This window comes from Strigops habroptila, chromosome 11 (genome assembly GCF_004027225.2).
Source record: "Strigops habroptila isolate Jane chromosome 11, bStrHab1.2.pri, whole genome shotgun sequence".
Lineage (NCBI taxonomy): Eukaryota > Metazoa > Chordata > Aves > Psittaciformes > Psittacidae > Strigops > Strigops habroptila.
Window position 1 is genome coordinate 33,602,114 of NC_046360.1, and position 20,838 is coordinate 33,622,951.

General features: G+C 42.1%; 1 protein-coding gene across 3 annotated transcripts in view; it reads right to left on the reverse strand.

Moving 5' to 3' along the window:
* Nucleotides 1-20,274, reverse strand: part of ATXN7 (ataxin 7) — a 60,972-nt gene extending 40,698 nt beyond the window's left edge. For 2 of the 3 annotated variants that reach the window (XM_030502099.1, XM_030502098.1), the window contains exons 1-3: nt 20,060-20,273; nt 19,610-19,894; nt 18,937-19,005 (exon numbers count right to left, since the gene is read on the reverse strand). In XM_030502099.1, coding sequence (XP_030357959.1) covers nt 18,937-19,005; nt 19,610-19,883 — 343 coding nt within the window. In that variant the 5' untranslated portion in view covers nt 19,884-19,894; nt 20,060-20,273. Of the gene's footprint in view, nt 1-18,936; nt 19,006-19,609; nt 19,895-20,059 lie in introns of all 3 variants that reach the window. The other variant, XM_030502101.1, reaches the window with a different exon arrangement.
* Nucleotides 20,275-20,838: the final 564 nt, after the last annotated feature.

Sequence of the window (20,838 nt, forward strand, 5' to 3'; positions counted from 1 at the left end):
TCTGAGATAACCCACTCGCTCTTTAAGTACCCTTCTCTGAATATTTGCTGGCAATAAAGAGCTGCAATTTTAAACAACAAGTGAAACAAATTGGCAGAAATTGATGTAAACAAAAATGTTTTCCTATTTCAGTTTGGGGATCCCAAGAAATGAGTGATTCACAAGTGTCCTTTATACTCTGAAGCACATCTGCGGGGTTTTAAAAATCAAAGCTCCAAGTGACAGAAAGTAATGCCAAAACACTAGGAAATACACAAACTCGTAAAGAACCATTCTAAGAGTAAAATCACTTGACACAGAAAAAGAGGATTTGCCGCACACCCAAAATCTCAACTATGATTTCAGAGAAAGTCACACACAAGACTCCCAGCCAGATCACACACATCAATGTAAAAGATCTTCTACCCCCACAGTTCCCTCCTATTATACTGATATAGATACTGATATAGAGCAACATCTAAACGTAACCAGTGATGAAGCAGCAATGGTTAGAGTCCTAAATGCAATTCCTTTTGCTTTCTCATATGAGGTAAAATAAACTATAGCTTTTCTATGATCACTTTTTTAAAATAGATACAATCAAATCCTTTTGTTAGAGAAACCCATAGGGCCCAAATAACATCGGAACCTGATGATGCTGAGTGCTACATGAACACACAAGACCAGCCCATAAGGGTCACAGAACAGATACCAGTGGACAAAAAGTCATATCAATACTTCACCTGAACATTAGTTTTAACAATGGGTCTGAAGCTGTAAGGAGCGTGACTCAACCAAGATCGGTTAAGACAACTGGAAGAGACCTGAATCCACACTTCCCAACTCGGGAGCCTCAGCCTCAGGCAGAACACATCCCATGTGTTTAATGTGCTTCACTATCATTTTAGTTGAGCAGAGCAACAGCAGGTCTCAGGGAAATCTTATTTCAGTGTGTGTTCAAGGAGGGCAAACACCTATGTGGCACTGCTGTGAGAATGACAAATGAGACCATGGAAATGGTAGAGAATAGTTTAACAGAACTTACATAAGAAGTACTTACCAAGAGTAGGAGATGGATGCCTAATTTTTCTGTTCCCCTATCAACCACTTACGAAAGTTCCCAAGTCTTGCGGTTGATATTCTAACGCCTAATACTTTATACCTATTTCATTTAATGACATGCAAATTCTCTATTTAAAAGTCTAATGAAGTTTATAGTATTTTGCCAGTGTCATTTCAAATGCACTGTTCCTCCGAGTTTAAAGATTACTTTTTGAAATACTTCGCTGTAAATGTAAAGCCTGTGCCTCTCAAGGAAGAGCCTAGCAACCGTGATTCATATGTTCCTCTTTCAAAGCTGGGCTCGTTTAACTCTCTCCATCTGGGAATGTTTTTCAAGGTCAAACTAAAAATTTAAACCAAGACCTCAAAGTTTCCATTTATTTCTCCATAAATGCAGTATTTCTGTGGTACCGACATACAAATACTATTATAGGAGCTGCTAGTTACGTTAATTCTACTAATGCCATAAAAGAACAACTTCATTCACCTCCATAATATGAAACCTCTGAACATTGTGACCTCCAGAGTTCACTTCTCCTTTCCAATGTAACTTAGTTACAGTGGTTTTAAAAAGGTAACTTTAGATGATATATTGCTGTACTCTTCACCAAGACTAGAACAAGCCCGTGTCATAGGCAGTTCTGAGGTATCTTAACTGCAGTATTTGTTGATCATGTAATAAAGAAAATGACATTCATGTTCTCCACAACCATAAAGGGTAAAAAGAACAGAAATATATTACTTTTATTATTTTAACAGGATCTGACAGTACCTGGGACTGTCAAATCCCTGTTATAGGCAAATTACAGGATAACTGTTAGTTAAGATACCTTGTAGTGCTGTTTGTGCAGAAAACAGACAAAACTGCCCCAAAACCGGCAGAATTACTACATTTAAGAGCTTGAGATTCAGAGGCATGGCATGAGGAGGGAGAATGAAGCACATGAAATAGCCCCTACCAAACCCAGGCAGGTTGCAGACAGAAAGCTGAGCTCAGTTACAATCAGACCAACTGCTTAGAGCCAGCCCAAACAGCTAAAGTTCTGCCCAAGAAATCTGCACACTGGGTGTGAGTCCTGCTGGACCTACTGCTGATGTTAGTTGTCCGTAACAAGTAATCTTCAGGTGCAGGGAGGATCTCAGGTCAAGCTTTAAGCAAAGTACACTGCTTTAACAGCAGTACAAGGTATCATAACTAACTCAGTTATCTTAAGCAAAGCTCCCATCAATTTTAAATTAAATAATCACTTTTTAATCAGTTAAAATAAGAGACCTAAGTTAGCGTCTCAAAACTTACCTTTCGTCCACAAACACTTCGCTTCCTGCAACTGAAATACTATTTTCTACACATTATTTTCCCAAACTGTTTTCCAGAAACACTCAAGTGTTATCAGTCACGAACACACATGTGGTTTTGTATACTTATCAGTGTTGAAATGAAATTAAACTACTGGCAATTCTTTCACCGTGTACTATGCAAGATGGTAATAAGAAAAAGAATATTCCTAAACAGATAGTGTGAACAAAATAAATACAACTAATACCAATTCAAAGTGAATATTCAGAGTGCTCTGGTTTACACTGGTTTTAAACCAAAACAAGAGATTCTAGTAAAATATACATACTTAAGGGTTTTCTGCAAAATCTCAAGTAATGAACACTTATGTATTAACAGAACCCAAGTATTTTATGAACCATATGTGCAGGCATAACAAATTTGTGCCTGCAAAGAACATATGCACAGTCAAGCAAACCCAACATGAGATGATTAAATTTACACACAGAAACACTCTCCTTAAAAATGTGTCCCACAAGGTTTGTGCTCACGTTGCCTTAGATACAAAAGAACCTTTTAATACAAAATAAAGCAAAACAAATGGACATTCCCATACCCAAACCGCTGTTTCATTTAGGTTCAGAGGGAAGGATTGCTGAAGTATTTTCTGCAAGGTTACCTACTTTTTTCCATTCCTTGCCAGCTCCACTCTGTACATTAAGTAACTCACTTTTCTGCACATTCAGCTTTGAAACCCCAGCTATGTGAGGAGGCATTTGAAAGGCACAGCTCTCCTTGGGTTCCCAGCACAAGTGCATGAACTTTGTTTCACCATGCAGTTGCTGATTGATTGGGTGAAGGATGGAACAGCTGAAGACTTGATTAAATGGTTTTACTACATTTTCCACTTGGGCAAATACAGCAATTACACAGCACTTTATTGAAGTCCTAAGAATACCCAAACCTCAAAGTTTTAGCTTGGAGAAGTTACTTTCACTTCCAGACCAAAAAACCCCCAGTCTAGTTTAACAGGGCGCAGGAGCGGCATTACCAGATTTGATCACTGTTGTAAATCTTTACTACTGTTAGAACACTACCTCTAAAAGTGGAGTCCCCCCTGTCCACTCTCCTTTCAAAGCTCAAACCTGCCTATTTTTCCAAAGCTATGGTTCTGTAGTTTTGACTTTGATTCCAAATTCAAGCAGAATCTTGCCCAGTGAAACCTGAAAGGGAGGAGGACCCACCTCTTCCAGCTCAAGTTTTCCATGGGTTCAGCCACGCTGCATTTCCAAAATCCCATCCCCTGCATCACCCCTTCCAGCTTCACCTCCAGCAACAAGGTTTGCCACATGCTGCAGGCAGTAACACTCCTGTGTGCATACTCAGGCTGTAAATCCAAACACCAACCCTTCTGCAAGCTACAAGAACACAATCACTGCAGTTCTGCCTCAGCCTTTCCTCCCTCTCTCTGTGAGGATGCAGAATACAACACTGACAGTTACCACATCTCCTGGTCTCTAAAATGCAGCAGTCCTGGGAAATCTCTGTATCGTGCCTACTGATGAAAACTGAGCAGCAGACACCAAAGAGAAGCGTGTCATGCACACGTGCACCTGCAGCCTAGCATGCAGCTGGGAGTTCTAATTTTAGGCTCCCAAGATTTGAATGTTCATGTAATTACATATAAAACAACGTATTAAAGCAGACATCGAAGTATTTAGTTAAATTCTTTGTATACGAATTCATCTGCCCACAATTAATCTGCTGGAAATTCTAACACAAAACCTATGTCAAACTGTTCATTCAAAACTATTAAATGGGTTTCCTAAGTTTATTACACAGAATAATACAAAATTTCAGTGAGCAAGTTTACAGATTGTCTGCAGAAAGACTGATTAATACATTTCTCAATGAAACAAATAGCGTATTTAAAGCTTTTCAGCAGATTAAGTCTCCCCCACACATTGTATTCTGTTACATCAGGTTTTCATCAGCAATTTGAATGAAATCAGTCAGCTGCAAAAACTATTCCCATTTACTCATTAATGGGTTTTCAGAGATGAAGATATTTTAAATTTCTCCAGCCAATTTGTATAATATTATGTAAATGCTGAACTTCCAATTTATCATGTTTGAAATCTTCATTCAAAGTCACACGTTATTTTTAGGTGCCATGAGCTCATCATGCCGTTGCTGTATTTCAGGGAAGCCAACAAGTTATTATTTATGGGTTTGTGTCAAAAAGAATCCCAAACAAAACTATTTGTTATCCATCCAATCCCAAAATAGCTCAAGGAACACTCAAAGTTCAGTTTAATTTTGCAGTTCTGACATAAAAGTGAAATAGAATTCAGGGAATATACTTGGGAGTTCACACAGTAAAGCTGAAATCTGGGCTAATTTAACATGAAAGTGTACACAGAAACACTCCAATTACTACACAGAAAACCAGGGTCTATTATGGGAGGGGGAAGTTCTGGATAAGCAACTAATCACATAGCCTCAATTAAATAGATCATCCACAGAATAGTCTAAACTGTATCTTAAGGCATATAGCCTGAAGCATGCTACTGTTATGAATTGTTTTAACATCAACACGTTTGGTTTTTCTCTTTCACACACAGCACCCTGTGTACATTGCAGCAGCCATACTTTTGTAGCAGTGAAAATGAAGTTTGTTTTATTTAAACCTAAACTCACAGTTTACATGAAACTGCTCGCTGCAGCACAAGTATTTTGATACATGATGACTGCAAATGATGTTCCAAAGCTCCTCATCCTCTCCCATCTCCTATCTAGACGTACTTCTGAGGAAATCAATTTGGCATGTGTGGGTTTTGCCATCTTTCCCCATGTAACTGTCCAAATCACAGCAACGGTGCTGGCTGCATCTCGGCACCCAGTAACTGAGGAAGCAGAGTGGTGACAACCATTCACCTACAGATTTACACATTTTCTTATTGAGAACTGGAGGAATACAGTGTGCTCCTGATAGGAGAAAACAACAAAATTTAGTAAAAATAAACCACATTATTACATAGGACACATGTAGTGCTCATCTTGCATCATTTGACATTGTTCACCTGATACCTGAGGGTGCAAACCATCGTATGCAAGAATCCCAAAAGAAGTAAGGAAAATTATACACATGACCTGTCAACTGATTTCTATTTCAGTATTTTATTAGGCAACCCAACTACCTAAAACCACCCCACCCCTGTCACTCCCATTCTCCCTGCACTGGAACATCCACCTCAAGAGTAAGACTGTTTCAATCATGTCTCTTATAGCTCCAAGGAAACTGATGCCTGTCAATTCTCACATACCAACTTACATTTCCACACCCCTCTCAATTTGGCAGCCACTATTAGTTTTTGCATTAAAATTTACTTCCTTTGCTTTACGGGTTTACTAGCAGTTGATTTGATACAATTAAAAGAGAATAAAATGCAAGTTGCACAGCAACAAGCATCTGAATGTACTATAATGAACAAAACACCAATGCTACTGTGATATTTAATACCATTAAAAGATAAAGTGGAGAATAAAACAATGCTTTCGTTGTTGTAGTAAGAGCTAACTCACTTATGTATTTGAAGACACGTAGTGACACAAAGTATTTTAAACTTGGCTATTGCATGCCTTTAGACAAATAAGTATCTCTATTTCAATTATGCAGCTGAGGAACCAGTAAGCAATAAGTCTTTTACTTCTCACCATTGATATATTCCAGCACATACAGAGAACAGTCGTCAGAGCTTCCCTTCCAAGAGGGGATTTATCTCATCAGAAGTGTTGGGCTTTAAACCAGTGCGAGGTGTCCTCTGACACACTTATATTAACTAAATAGATAAACACTGAAGTAGATAAACACTGAAGAAAATCAGGCTACCTATTCACAGTAAAAGGTCAGTAATTCCACCACTGGCTGTTTGTGATACAACAAAAACTTAGTGCAGCCTAAAAACTCTTTATGGAAGTGAAATCTGGTTTATTGTTATGGAATTTCAAATTCTTCTAAAGATGAAATTTAGAGTTTGCCTTTGCACATCATCTCACCTTTAGAATAAGCCCATCACTATCCTTATTTCAAGATGTGTTTCTTGGCTCTTAAGAGTGATTCACCTTATTTTAGGAGCTTGACTTCACAAAACTTTCCAGAATTCCATCTTCAAACATTACACATAAAATACATGATACGTGATATAGAATGAAAGAGACTTTGAAAACACAGGATGAACAGATCTGCACCAGGTATTATTCTTCCATATCTGGCACTAGTTCTCTGCTACCGAAATCACCCATTCCACTCTTCAACAGAAACAGGCTGGGAAGGACTGCAACCTTTAGTATCTTTAAATTCAGATGTATTCAAAACTGAAGATCACTTAGAACATATCATACCTGCACAAGACCTGAAATGGCTGACATGCTTTAATTTTTCTGTTCTTTCATGCTGTAGGCCTCTGTAACATAACTGAAACACCAGCCCACTTCTGATATACACAGAAGATAATACCATCAGCAAAACAAAACAAAAGCAAAGGAGAGAAGATTTGCTCAGACTCCTTAATGTACTGGTTTGGTTGGTTTCATCTAACTCACGTTTCTGACTGAAACTGCTAAGACTAATTCTCTCCTCTGATCTCTCTGCAGCTAACAGCACTCTTGTCACGCTTGGGAAGAAGGTACATGGATACGTAGGAATGGACTTAAATGCACAGATGGATGTGACAACAGAACTTTTCTCTCTTTTGGGGGCCAGCTTGGAAGAAAAATGCTCTGCCCTTGGGAAAAAGTACTGAATTGGGCACAAATTCTACTTTTTAGTCATCTCATGTCAAAAAGGACATAAACCAAATAAACCTGATTATACAGGCAGCAAGATAAAGTCATCCTTATGCAGATGCAAGAAGATTAGATATATTCAGAGTATAACCATGCAATGAGCGAGAGGTGTCCTGCATCCCCCCAAGAACCTACAGACCTCAAGCAGTGGTCCTGATGCAGCGTGTTACAAGCCTAGGCCTGTTAGGAGAGTCCTGTAGAAGAGATGTTATAGAAGACATATAAAGTCAGTGTCAAGCAAGAGGCACAGCAAAGGATATCTGAAGTTGGTATTTAAGAAAAGGCATGGAAAAGCACATTTCAGAGCACTAGTTAACCACCCGTAGGTTACTCAGGATGACAACGGTAAGTAAGGTTCAACAGGTAACAGCAAATTGAAAGGTAAGCAGGATTCTTTGATATTATAACAAATTTACCACCCTCCAGCATGCTGACAACAACCAACGCAATCACCTTCCTAAAGCAGACAAAAGGTAACTACTGCAAACATGTCTAGGATGACAAGACTGTGGTTTACAATGGAGGCCAGACACAGCAGTTGCACACGCATGGATATCAGGACCTAGGCTGAGGTCTTCAGCTCAAACCTGCTTGGAGACTACAGCAAATCTCTACTGGTGCCTATCCAGGGTAGGCAGGAAGCCAAAGCCTCAGCTGCCAAACTTGTTGAGCCAGTCTTCCCAGCGCTGGCCCACAATGCACCGCTTTGTGTTTGGAAATTGCTCAAAAGCTTTTGCTTCCAGCAACAGTGCGGAGCACTTGGGGAAAGATGCCAAACAAGTCCAAGAAAGGGTATCACAGGGCCACCGTCACAGTGGGTACACCCCAAATGCTCCCATCACTTGGTGACACCACCCTGAGTCACTGCGATGACAAAACAACACGGGGCTTCCTGAGAAGCCTGGATCTCACAACACTGCTCAGAGTGCAGGAAAACTCTTAGTGTGATTAAATTATAAATAACCCTGCTGATGCTGCACCTTACCATCAGTCCTTCCCATTTCATAATGAAGAACATTCATCTATCCAGACTGTGATTTTGGTCCTTTCCCAGGACAGGGGCTTTCCTTCACATCGTCATGGTTATCCACGATGACTCTCAACAGTGTCAGCAGGAGGACAGAGAATTGCAGTGTTGAACAGAGAATCCCTTTTTCATCCCAAGCAGCTGTAAACAAGCCTCAGGCAAGACACACTGACAAGCACACTGAAGATTTTACTCCAGTGCTTTACCTGCTCCAAGGATAAGAATAGCTTTCTTACCTCCAAGGCTATCGAGCTAACACTTCAGCTCATTAAATTCAGGCCACAAAAACAAGAGAAGAGTCTTCCAAGTTCTATTCCAGCAAATGATATGGTGGTCTATGCCCCTACGTTTCAGGGCACAAGCTGATAGTGAGAACCAAAAGGAAATTTCCAAAAGAGGGGCTGAAGTGTTTTGGACTTCTCCAAACACTCCATGGAAAAAGCGGTTTTGAAATAGCCAGGCAAAGCAAACCAAGCCAGCTGGCTATTAAAGCAGGCTCGAGAGAAGGAACAACAGATAAGGAGAGGGCTCTGCCCCAGCCTAGATACAAAACATAATCAAACCATATCATGCGTAGTTCAAACATTGATATTTTCCCCAGAGTCTCATATCACAACTGATAGTAGAAGCTTTCCTTCGATGACTTGGCCACGGAAGAAAGATAGAAAAGAATATTTAGGACAAAAATTTGCAGTCTATTCTATAAGCACATATTGCACCAGCTTTGGTAGGCAACATAGTTCTATTGAATTTGGCTCGAAACTTCTCTGTAAATTCCAAACTACAACACGGAACAGCAGCTCCCGAACAAGCATGATTTACAGGCAGACGCTTTGGGTAACACACCTTACATGGAAACAAAAACCAAAACTGCTTTCAAAATTCAACTTTAAGTACTTTTAAGAAGTAAATGCTGCCCACCAGGAAATTCATTTAAGCCTTTCCTCTCAAATACATCCATTTAATCCCAGAGAGAGCAGGACAACTGCCATCTCTCTTAGCAGAGCAGAACAGACACATTCAAACACAGATTCTATGTTTTAAAACACAAATTATCTGAAGACAACACCCTAAAAACCAAGACTATGTCCCTTACAAACCAAAGCCCAGCAAAGTCTTCTAGTTGTCGAAGTTCAGTTAAACTTCTCTGATACATTTATAGAGTCATACTAATTGAACAGGAATGAAACTGACAATTTCAATATTTCCTGGGAAAAGTGGGAAAAGTTCCTGGGAAAATTTATTATTTTGAAAGCTGCTTTCCAAATTATTTCACATGGTTGTCTCAATAACCCAACATCCTCACTGTCTAACTATTGGGAACACTTTCCATTCCTTTGATATAGCCATCAAAACCACAGCCAGTTAACCCAAATCTCTGCAGAGTCTGAGGCCTCTGGATATTCCCCACTACTATAGATTTGTTCTGAAGGGATAAGAATGATATTTGGATGGCTCACACTTACTTACACTGTATAGATGATGCCTCTTTCTCCTTTTGGTATCATTTGCAACAGCCTTACAATAAGAGATAAAAATAAATGGTGCCGTAACTCATCCTCAGCAGAGTGACCCACATTCAAAAGGTATTTTCTCCAGTTCACAAAGTTACTGGGAACCACCTCAGGAACTGCAGTCAAAAAACCTTTTGATTTCTATTACCTGGCTTTCTGACATGGCTAATTACTGAAAATGAACAAATACTTAAAACATACTAACCAGTATGTTAAATAAACTACTTCTTACTCACTGTTTAGTTTTCACAATACACTACTCATAACTGATCCTGATTTACACTGCAGTTATCCACTGACACATCTCTAAGAGAGATCACCAAGATACAAGATGTACTATGCTCTACAATCACGTAGGCAGCCATGTGAAAACTGGATCAGATTCATTCTGAAACAATTCATCACCAAGCACGGGCCAACGGATTCGAGGATTACCAGACCTAATACGTGCTGGAAAATTCAGTACCTTCCTTAAGCAACCATCACCTTGTTTTGGAAACAACTCGACAGTTAGAATGCAACCACTATTTCACAAATGTTTCGCTCAGCAGAGATGGACGAGCTGCTTAATCCCACATTACTGAGAGGAAAAAAGAAGAAGATTGCAGAACCACACCCGAGGTATAAACTGATACAGGTTTTCTTCCGTATTTTAGCCTGAAACAATAGCCAGAGGGTGTCATTTAGGCTGTATACATCTTGACAAAGCAATGGCTACAATATCTAGGGACTGACAATTAAAATGTTTGCATAGAGAAGTACTTCACCGGTTGTCTGATCACAGGTTGTAGTGAACGTGGCTGTTGCACATGCAAAGTGTCACCTGCCAAGCCCCATACCCTGGTCCTGCATCCTCCTTCCAGTCAGAAGCAAGACCTCAGTGGCTCAACAAGACCTCACATCCCCAGGCACCACTTAATAAAGTATCAGAGCCCCAATTTTTCCACTAACACCTATTACTGCATTTATGCAGTCAATGAAAAAGACTGTAGACAGAAAACTGCATTTATGAAGAGCAAAATACAACTGAATTTGATGTTAAAGGAAAACAAACGTTACTGTGTAGTCAGCATATTATTTGCTTTTCAAATTTAACTCATTAAAGCTTCGAGACTTCATTTTAATGCGAGCTGCTATAGGACTTTCAGGCAATTTTATCAGCATGAAACTGTCCAACAAACTCTCTTGCAAATAAAAAGAGCTCTAGATGTCAGAACAAAAGTGCACAGAACATCACAGACTTACAACCCCAAAGCTGCTCCCTATTGATTTTAGCCTTTCAGCTGCTTTGTGTATACATGTTTTCAGTGCCAGTTGAGAACACTGCATTTGCTAGCACACTACAAACAGTTTATGAAAGATGAGAGTCCTGCTTAGCCACAGAACAGCAGATCATGAACACTGCCGAAGTTTTCTGGCCGTTATAACCCCACCAGAAGAGAAGCAAGGCATAACCAATCATCCCTTTCACCTTTTATTATCAATGAAGTTTGCCTGTGGACTACACCGAAGCTATCGAAAGTCAAAATCAGGGCAGAGTGAGACTGTAAATAAATGATCCTTCTCATGGGAAAGCAGGTTCCCACAAAAGAGCTTATTCCACAAGGGCTGACAAGCAGCGTTTACACACAAGTAACTGAGCACTTGCGTATTTCTCATCTCCTTGAGCCAACAACCTAGTATATTTACCATCATGATGACCATTTCCAAAGCTAGCGATCATGGCTCCAAGTGATGTGGGAGCAGCTGTGAGTGCAGTTTACTTTGATGAAGTCATCCCTGTAGTATCTGGGGTTACCATGAGTATATGACTTACCACGAGAATCAGTCTGAGAGCCACTGCACCACCAGACCTGGCTCACAGCTGTACGCAGCCTGCACAAGCAGGGAGAATTTTTGACTATGCAAAGCCTTCTAGCAAGGGGAACAGTGATTACGATACATTCATTGCCTTCCATGACAACTGCTTTTACAGTCGTGCTACTCTGCTCCAATACATTTTGAATTCCCTTTGCCAGATTTTAGCACTTGATGCTAAAAACTTACACCTCAAGTACACTGTTAGAACGAGTCCAGAGGAGGCCACGAAGATGCTCCAAGAGCTGGAGCAGCTCTGCTACTGAGACAGGCTGAGAGAGCTGGGCTGGGTCAGCCTGGAGAAGAGAAGGCTCTAGGGAAACCTTGGAGCAGCTCCCGGTGCCTAAAGGGGCTACAAGAAACACTTGGAGAGGGGCTTTGGACAAGGGCCTGTAGGGATAAGACAAGGGTGACTGGCTTTAAACTGAAAAAACACAGATTTACTTCAGATATTACAAGAAATGCTTTACCATACAGGTGGTGAGATGCTGGCACAGGGTGCCCAGAGAAGCTGTGGCTGCCCCAGCCCTGGCAGTGTTCAAGGCCAGGTTGGACACAGGGGCTTGGAGCAACCTGCTCTAGTGGAAGGTGTCCCTGCCTGTGGCAGGGGGTTGGAACTGGATGAGCTTTTAAGGTCCCTTCCAGCCCAAACCACTCTGTGATTCTACAAAGCTGTATTCATCTCCTACACTGTAAGAATGCCTAGGAAATAACCTTGGTATCTTACATATGGACAACTTCCACAGCAGTGGTGATTTTATTCATTAAAAGGCAAAAGAAACAATTTTAAAGCATCTTACAGACTATTTAGAATACTTCGTTACAAATCAAATATTGTAATGCCTTGTGAAGGATGAAATCTTTTCTGTTTTGTAAGTGCTAAGACATCACACATATCCCCAGCTGTCCTGTGGATGTTACAGCCATACGCTGGCATAGTCAGAGAAGGTGTAAGAACTGTATGCATTTTCTTTTATAGATCCACTGCAATGGAAGCAATAGCTTTTAAAATAGTTACCTTAGAGACAGTAATCTGCATCCTCTTAACCCAATTTATTTAAAAGTACCCTTCACTAAGCCTTTGTGTCTTTCCTGCTCTACTTAGATACTAGTGTTATCAAGTCTAATATTGGAGTCATATTTCTACATATTTATCACATCATTCTTCTCTTACTGAGCATCTGTAGTTAAATATAGAATAGAAACTACATAAAAAGCAATATTTAATCAAGAATTATCAAGACATCACCTCTTCCACGCAGGGATAACCCAGCTAATCATACATACCTCTTAAGAAGCGTTAGGTAACAGTGAATTCCTGACAGCGATCTATGTGTATAGACAACCATCTCAAAGGTTCTTATGAGACAGAAAAATATCCTGCTTCCTCACACACTACAGATAGATTGAGGCAGTTTTTTGGCTGCAGTTCCACTGAAAGTCCCCAAGGCTTTGCAAGATCACACTAATACTATGGTAATATCGAAAACGTGCAAAGTGTCTTTAAAGCACAAAAGATGACACGGTTCTAAGTTGCAGCCGAACATCACAATATTCTATTTATAATACGTGACTCATCTCAGCAGAAATAATTAAATATTGTAAACAGAACTTGGATTTGAGGGAAAAAATAACAAGAAAATGAGGGCCAGTCACTGCAGATAAGCCCAAAATCCTATCACACTGCATGGGGTTTAAGCTATCTCATCAAATCTCTCCAATTTTCTTAAACAGTTCGACGCACTTTTAAAGTCTCCTTGTAATTGTTTTACGATAACCAGTCCACAAATCCTTACAAGACTTGGTGTAAATAGTCAATTAAAATGCAATGAAATGAAGAGATTTATCTGATTACAGACTGTGAACAGCTATGCAGGATGTCAAAAGAGAAGCGTGGCACGTTGTACTGCTACCTTGAAATATGTATTTCAATCTATTACAAATTCTCACAGTGTATTTGCAGGCAGTCAAGGACTATAGAGCCTTCTAAGCATCTTTGACATGATTTAACACAACAAAAATCAACTCAATTGAGCACCTCCCAAGGCTGAATAAAGACAAATTTGAAATAACATGCTCTTACTTGTATTTACAACTTAATATCGGAACGAAAGTTTCACCAATACCTTCATTATTTATTGAACCTGCTGCTGGGAAAATTCTAGACCTTTGGTTTAGGTGATAAAGATGCTCCTAGTGAGCCCTCCTGGCCTGGGTCCTAGATTTCACTGCTCAACCCTGCCCAGCTCAGGATTCAAGAAGAACAAGGACCCACTGTACAGCTCTCGGTACCCTCACAGCTCTGGTAACTTCCATTAACAACAACTAATATAATCAAACCTCAAAGCTTCTACTGAATGCCCTAGAGGTTCATGGAGTCTCTTCCCTCATGCCCAGGACATATGAACTGTCCAAGAGCCAAAGTTCAACTGTTATCAGGCAACACGATGCTGAAGAGAATTTGCTCCCACCTGCAATCCTGATGGATTCCTACAGTCACAAAGTCTTCTGGAGTGCCTTCTGAAGGTGCCTACCAAAAACTGATGACCTGCATTCCCACAGAAAATGCAACACTTGCTTTAAGATCAGTACAGTCTAAAACCTGTTAAGACTGGTCCCATGCTACATCACCACACGGTGAGCATCGATTCCGATCCTTGATACTTCTGAGCACCATGAAATGCATCAGTGACCATCGCTCAACTGACCCCAACCTACAATGAAGTAATTGTCTCCTCTGCATCTCCCTCCATAACCATCGAAGACCATCTCAGCCAGAATAGCTCGGCTACATATAGAAAGCAATCACATACTTCCTCAGCATTCTCAGAAGCACCAAGTACAAACAGAACAAATTACTGGCAGCCTGTATGGATGCCGTAAGGGTGGCTAAGACCTTTTTAGCCAAGATTCAAGAATCTTGAGCAATGATGACTGATCAAGCTCGAGACCTAGGTTACAACTGTTCTCTTCTCCTCCTATATGTTGTTGCCAGTTAGCTATAAGCTGTGGTGACAGTACTAGTGAAGTGCTTGAAATAGGCAGCACCAAGGGATTCACCTCTCAAAGGACGTAACGCACACAAACAAAAAAAGGGGCTGTACATGTAACTGAAAGAATGAGACGTTTAAGCTCTAGTAAAGACACCCCACGGTTTCAGAATGCCCTAAATACACTATTAAACACTCAAACAATTTCAAATTGTCTAATAAAATCAAACTGTCTAACCAAATCTTCTCCACACTTATTTTCCATTCTGAGATGCCATAGTTTCCTTCACATTCTTCTTATTATACATATCTTAAAATTATTTCATGAGTCAATATAAGAATCTAACAGACTTTTACCCCAACCACTTCAAAAGGGTTGCACACATAACAAGTACTACTGCAAGTAGCAATAATCTCTGTGAAGAGTAGACAGGTTTTTTCCTCTGTCTCTCCAATCCAGCCTTGGTGGCAGTGGTGATTTCTGATTTTGGTTTTGTTTTATTTAACACAACATACAAGATAACTGGTAGCAACTACAGGTTTACTGTGGGGAGAGTCAGTTTCTCAGGGGGTGAGGGAGGGCTAAGCTCCCCATCCCAATAAACAACTTTAGGTCTTACTATTACTACACAGTGAGTGCAACTCTTCCATAGAGTGAAATGAACAAACCTGTTGTCCAATTCTGCAAGAAGCAAAGGTTCACTCTGTCGAAGCCTGTCAATGTTACCATGAAGGAACTCTATACTTACACACACAGTTCTATTTAGAGATCATCTTCACAACGGTAATGGGCTAGAAAAACTTTTAAAAGCAAACCCAATTCAACACTGTTTAGGAAGAATCTCCTGAAAAATGAACTTGTTTGCCACAACGTTTCAATATTTGTAAGAATCATCATTTTCAAATGAAAACTACAGACGCATCAACCTCCTTTTGAGACCTGCTGCATCTCCAAGATGAACCGGGCATATGTGAGCACGCTGGCTGCATCCAATGGCACACACTCCCAGTATCACAAGTCTGAAGATGTACTTCAGCAATGTTTCATTTCAAAATAAAAGAAAAATGCATGAAGAATACTACATTTTCTGCCTCACTTTTAGGATGCATTTACAGATTATAATGCAACACGCTGTACTTGCTTCATCACAGCAAAAACTGTGTGGCAGGGGAATGGTACCTGCAGCTGGTTCACAAGCAGTAAGTAATTAAGTGACTGTGCGAGCTAAAAGATTCTGTCATGTGAACTACATATGAAAATAACTGAAACAATTGCTTCTAATATGCTTTTACATCGGTAGTATTGCTCATCACAAGAAGATTTCAGTGTAAAAAGTGAATTTTAAAGGGTACTTTAAAGTAACATTTTTCCCACGATGATGGATGTCCCTTTCTCATTTCCATCGGTTGGGTATTTTCCATACCAAAAGCAAGCCCAGTCCATTGGGCCCGTACCTTGTTCCTGCAGCTCTGATTTCTACATCAAAGCTCAGTGTGGACTGCTACCGCCTTAAAAAGCAGTAAAAGCATCCAGCAGGTTTCTCACTTTGTGAAGGTCTGTGAGGATGCCAGCAGGAATGATTGCATGTTATGAATTAGCAGAATAGAAAGCACATAAAAGCAGTGAAAAAGAAACAGGGAAGTATAAGAGACAAACACGGGGAGTTTGGGAAGCTCAAAGTCAGTTTCTAGTTCTTACTTCAATGTGAGCTTGGTTACATCAAGGAGGGTTAGATACAGAAAAAAAGTGTATGAGACTATGAACTAATTTTAGTTTCCTGATCCCTACATGGAACTAGCATCACTGACAGGTATTAAGGACTCATCAGGCTTCACAACCACGAGCACGCTGAGAGGAGCTGCCTGATCAGCAAATAGGAACTGCCAGTGACAAAGATGAGCCTGAAATCCTGCCCCTCGCCGCAGCTTGCAAATGTTGTCCTGGAATTACACAGTTATGTCCTTTATTCCTTTAAGGAAATAACAGGCATTATTCCTTTCCTATAAGCATAACAAAAGGAGGAGCTGGTAACGTTAAGCCCCTTTTTAATACAGTGTTACAATAACGGGAACACTCACTCTTCGCTCAGGAGTCACAGACTCTCCTTCCTGCCAGCCTGAAATCCACCTCTCACCACACAGGCTCATGATGAAGCTGTTCCCACTAGAAGACGCAGATAAACCACACATGGGAAAGGAACCAACTACATGCCATGACCCAGTGGGTACACAGGCGAGTGGGAGCCTGACCTGAAAGCTGACAATGGTTAAATAAAGCAAGCAGTTCTTGGGTTTGAACCTGCGTCTAATAAGTGGGCTGTAAAGTCATATTCCCTCCTTCGCTGCCTCTCCAGGCCATGAATATTTAATTCTTTTATGCAAACTGGAAGAGTTGCAATGCAAGGTTAAATTAGCCTAAATAACCTTGAAATCCTTTTGTGAAGTTGGGCCTCTGAGTCAACTCCCGATCCGGAGAGAAATAACTTTCTTACACAACGAGTTCTGTTGTTGGCTATATTTAAAACACTGTGTGGTACCAAGACAAAATCTTGAGGTTAGAGTTGATTTGACAAAATGTGTACCTTTGGTTCACTTTCCTGTGCTAAGACCCATGGTTTAGACAGTTCAATTATTGAATGTTTGTTCCTCAATTTTGAATGCAAAATTCTTCCTGGGAAAAGGAATCAGCTACAGTATTCTCAAAGCTGTATTTAATAACACGACACACACATATGCTGGCATGTTTCACTGCTCTGTAAGTGCAAACTGAGCCTTTTCTTCTGCTTTATTTTGCTCCCGACAGACTAGCTACAGGTAGACACCATGGCAGCATCTCATCCCTATGTCATAAAGCAACCAAAACAAACAGAGTTTTGGAAGCTTGTCAGGGCTACTAAGTTTCACTTTTAAGTTTCACAGTGTTTTATGAACTTCCTTTAACTCATAACCCTACAAATCACTCGCATGGCTGGCGTTAGTGCAGAGAAGCTGTGTCTCAGCGGTCAGCCTATGCAAAAACAGTTTCATGAGCTCTCTCCAGAGGAAAAGAAAAAAAGATTATTCTTCACCCTGCCAGCTAATCTTTGAAATCTGGAAACTGTAGATGCTTGCATTTTAAGAGGTGGAAATAAGAAAGCATGTTTGAAAATCCTTATTAGTAAAATCTTTATGAGGGTAATGTGTATGCTTATTGTTATAAATGCTGTTCTAGCACTTGACTGATTTGCTATACAGAAAAATAAATATCCAACACTACTGCTAGATTGGAATTCAGCAATAAAGGAATAAAGTCATTTTTCAAACTAAGAACTTATACAGACACTCAGAACGATGGCATAAGTGATTCTCAATGCCACAGCACAGCTGCCTGTTACATCCTTCTTACAGGTCAGTGACCACTGACTCTGGTCCTAGAAATAGATTTTTTACGATGTTAGCAACACTAGGACTTCTACAGCAAATAGACATTTGATTCAGCCTCAAGATGCATCACTGCCTCCCCACCTTACTAGTCTGTGACACCTTGCTTGAGGTTTCACCTGCTGTTTGTAGCTCACAAGCAGGTAAGTGCTGAATCAGATCACCTCTTAAGTCTTCCATTTCTAACAGCATCAAACTAATGACTTGGGTCTAACTGATACAGTATTTAAAACATCCAGGCCTGTTCTGTGGCATATTTCTCAAAGTCAAACAGAACCAAGCTAGCAACAACGATACGAATAAAGTTTTAGAACATCTCTCTGCTAGAAAACAATTGTTAAACTGGAACAAACAAACAAACAGAAATTGAACATCACAAATCAGACTCATCACTGTTGGTTTTTTTCCACTCCTTGTTACAAAGTTACCAATAATCGATAGCTTTCATTCATCATCTGCTTACAACTTCGAGCAGCATTGTTACTCTCGAGATGAACTGGGCTGTTAATGGGCTTTTGCTAATCACAGGTGAAAGGTCACTCTCAATTAGGAGTACACTAAGAAATAAACATTAACACATGGACATGACAGCGTAAAGGTATCAGTGTTCAAACACTGACATTGATTGCATTAAGAGTCAAAAAGTTTTAGCTCAAGAGAAGGTATTACCAGTGCTGGTCACACAGCTTCCTTAGAACTATTTATAGTCTTAAAAAAACCCCAATAATCCAACGAGAAACACTGTAAAGACAACAAGTAACCTCTGCTCTACCTTGTAGTTTTGAGATTATACATTAATTTAATAACAATGCTAATGACACCACTCACTGACAGGCCACAAGTCCCAAATCCAAAGCGATAGGATTGAAGTTTCCCTTCTCTTTCCCACACACGTCCTCTCGTAACTCGTTACGAGCAGGAAAACTTCTCCGTGCACTTCTCTTCATGACTGAATCAACTCACCTTCTCGGCAAAGTCGCATTGCTTCTCGGTTCCGGCCGTATTCCTTGAAACTTTCTTCTAATGCTGTTCCTAAAAACGAAAAGCCACAAGATGTCAATGCACGCACAAAGTCAGAGAGCAGGGCTGACCGCCCCCCCCGTTGCTGACCTGTCGCCTGTTCCCCCACGGGAACAAACTGGTAACTCAGGGACAGGCGCTCGGGTCGCTGCAGCAGTAAGCACAGCTTCCGAGAGCCTGACACCTCCCGTCCCGTCCCCGGCAGCCGAGCCGCTGTCACGGCGGGGGCTGCCTCACCTGAGCCGGGACCTGCCCCCGCCCCAGGCCGGGGCTCAATGGAGGGCAGGGCTCAGACCTCCCCGTACCGTGTCCCGGATTAAAGGAACTGGGGCAAAGCGCTGCCCACCCAGCGCCGCGCCCGAGCCGCGGGGACCGCGCACCGGACAACGAACTCGGCCGCGACGTTGTGAAGCGGGGCGGGGGGGGGGGAAGCGCGACGGGAGCAAAACGGACCCAACCTCCTCCTAGGGCCCGGTCCCCGCGGCCGGGCACCCTGCCGCGCCGCTCGGGCGCCCCGCGGCGGGGCCGCACCCGGGGCACCCCCCCCTCCACTACAAGCCCAGCCGGTAGAACGGTTGAGGATGAGGAGGTGGGGGACGGGTTATCAGCCGCTCACCGTCGTTCCCGTGAAGTTTAGCAGCATCGACCCAATGGCTCCAGGGTTGCCCCAGCATCGCCTCGGGGCTGGGCAGGGACCTGCGCTCCCCGACGGCCGCCATTGCCGCTGCGGTGGCGGCGGGGCCGGCGCCGCTCCCGCCTCCTCCGCCGCCGCCTCCTCCTCCTCCTCCTCCTCCTCCTTCGCCGTGGCGGGGCCGCCGCTGCCGCTGCCTGACCGCCGCCGCCGCGCTGCGCTGCTCCCTCCTGACGTCACCCGCGGCCCGCGCCGACATTCTTTCCGCTGCTAGAACGTAACGAGAAAAAAGGGGGGGGGGGAAGTCATCGGGTGCTTTTTAAGGTGGCGCCGAGCTCTTTAAGGAAGCACCGAAGAGGTGACAACCCGCTTTAAGGGCTCTTAGCTCTTTTCCCTTCTCCTGTAGGAATCTCCATAGGGAAGGCGTCCACTCACCTCAGCGGCGGCCCATGGGGAAGGAGCCCGGCTCCCATTATTGTACTTGGGAAGCGCTCCCTTTCCTCTCCGCACCGTTTATTGCGCTAACAAAGCGGCGGAAGGGAGATGGGATAGAGGAGGGTTATACCGTCCTCCAAGCGCTTCCCGGCTCCATGGGCCGTTCTTTCTCAAGCCTCACCGCGACCCTACAAAAACAACGGCCGCATCACAACCCCGCCTGGCACCGGGAAGAAGGGGGGGGGGGGGGGCGGAACGGAGGAACGCGACGCTGAGGGAGGGCGGGACGCGCAAAAGCGGCTCCTCCCCTCCTCACCGGTCCACCTTAAATGCGGTGCCTCCTTAAAGGCAGCGGGGAGCAGGAAACGAGGTCCCGGCGGGCGGAGGCCCGGCCCCCCCCCTTCATTCTACTCGTAACCTGTCTCTGAGGGGGGTGTCTTGTCATTGATAATCCACATTTCTTTTTACCTAACAGGTTTTTGGTTGGGTTTTATTTGCCTAAACTTTGGGATAAAAGCTCGGATTAAAGGATGCTCTCGTGCCTGGCAACTCCTAGTAACGAAGTTTAAGGAAAATCGAGTTACTTGCTGAATAAATAAATCCGGGTTTAGAATTTATTATAGGGGTTTCTCTTCAATCGACTAAAAAGTTCTAGTAACAACGTCAAGTCAAACTGCAAAGGTTTCTGGCCATGCTTGATGCTGCTGTCAGTGCCAACATCCTCAATAAATAGCTAAAAACTTAGATAAATGCGACCTGCTGCCTCCTCTACAGGTCCT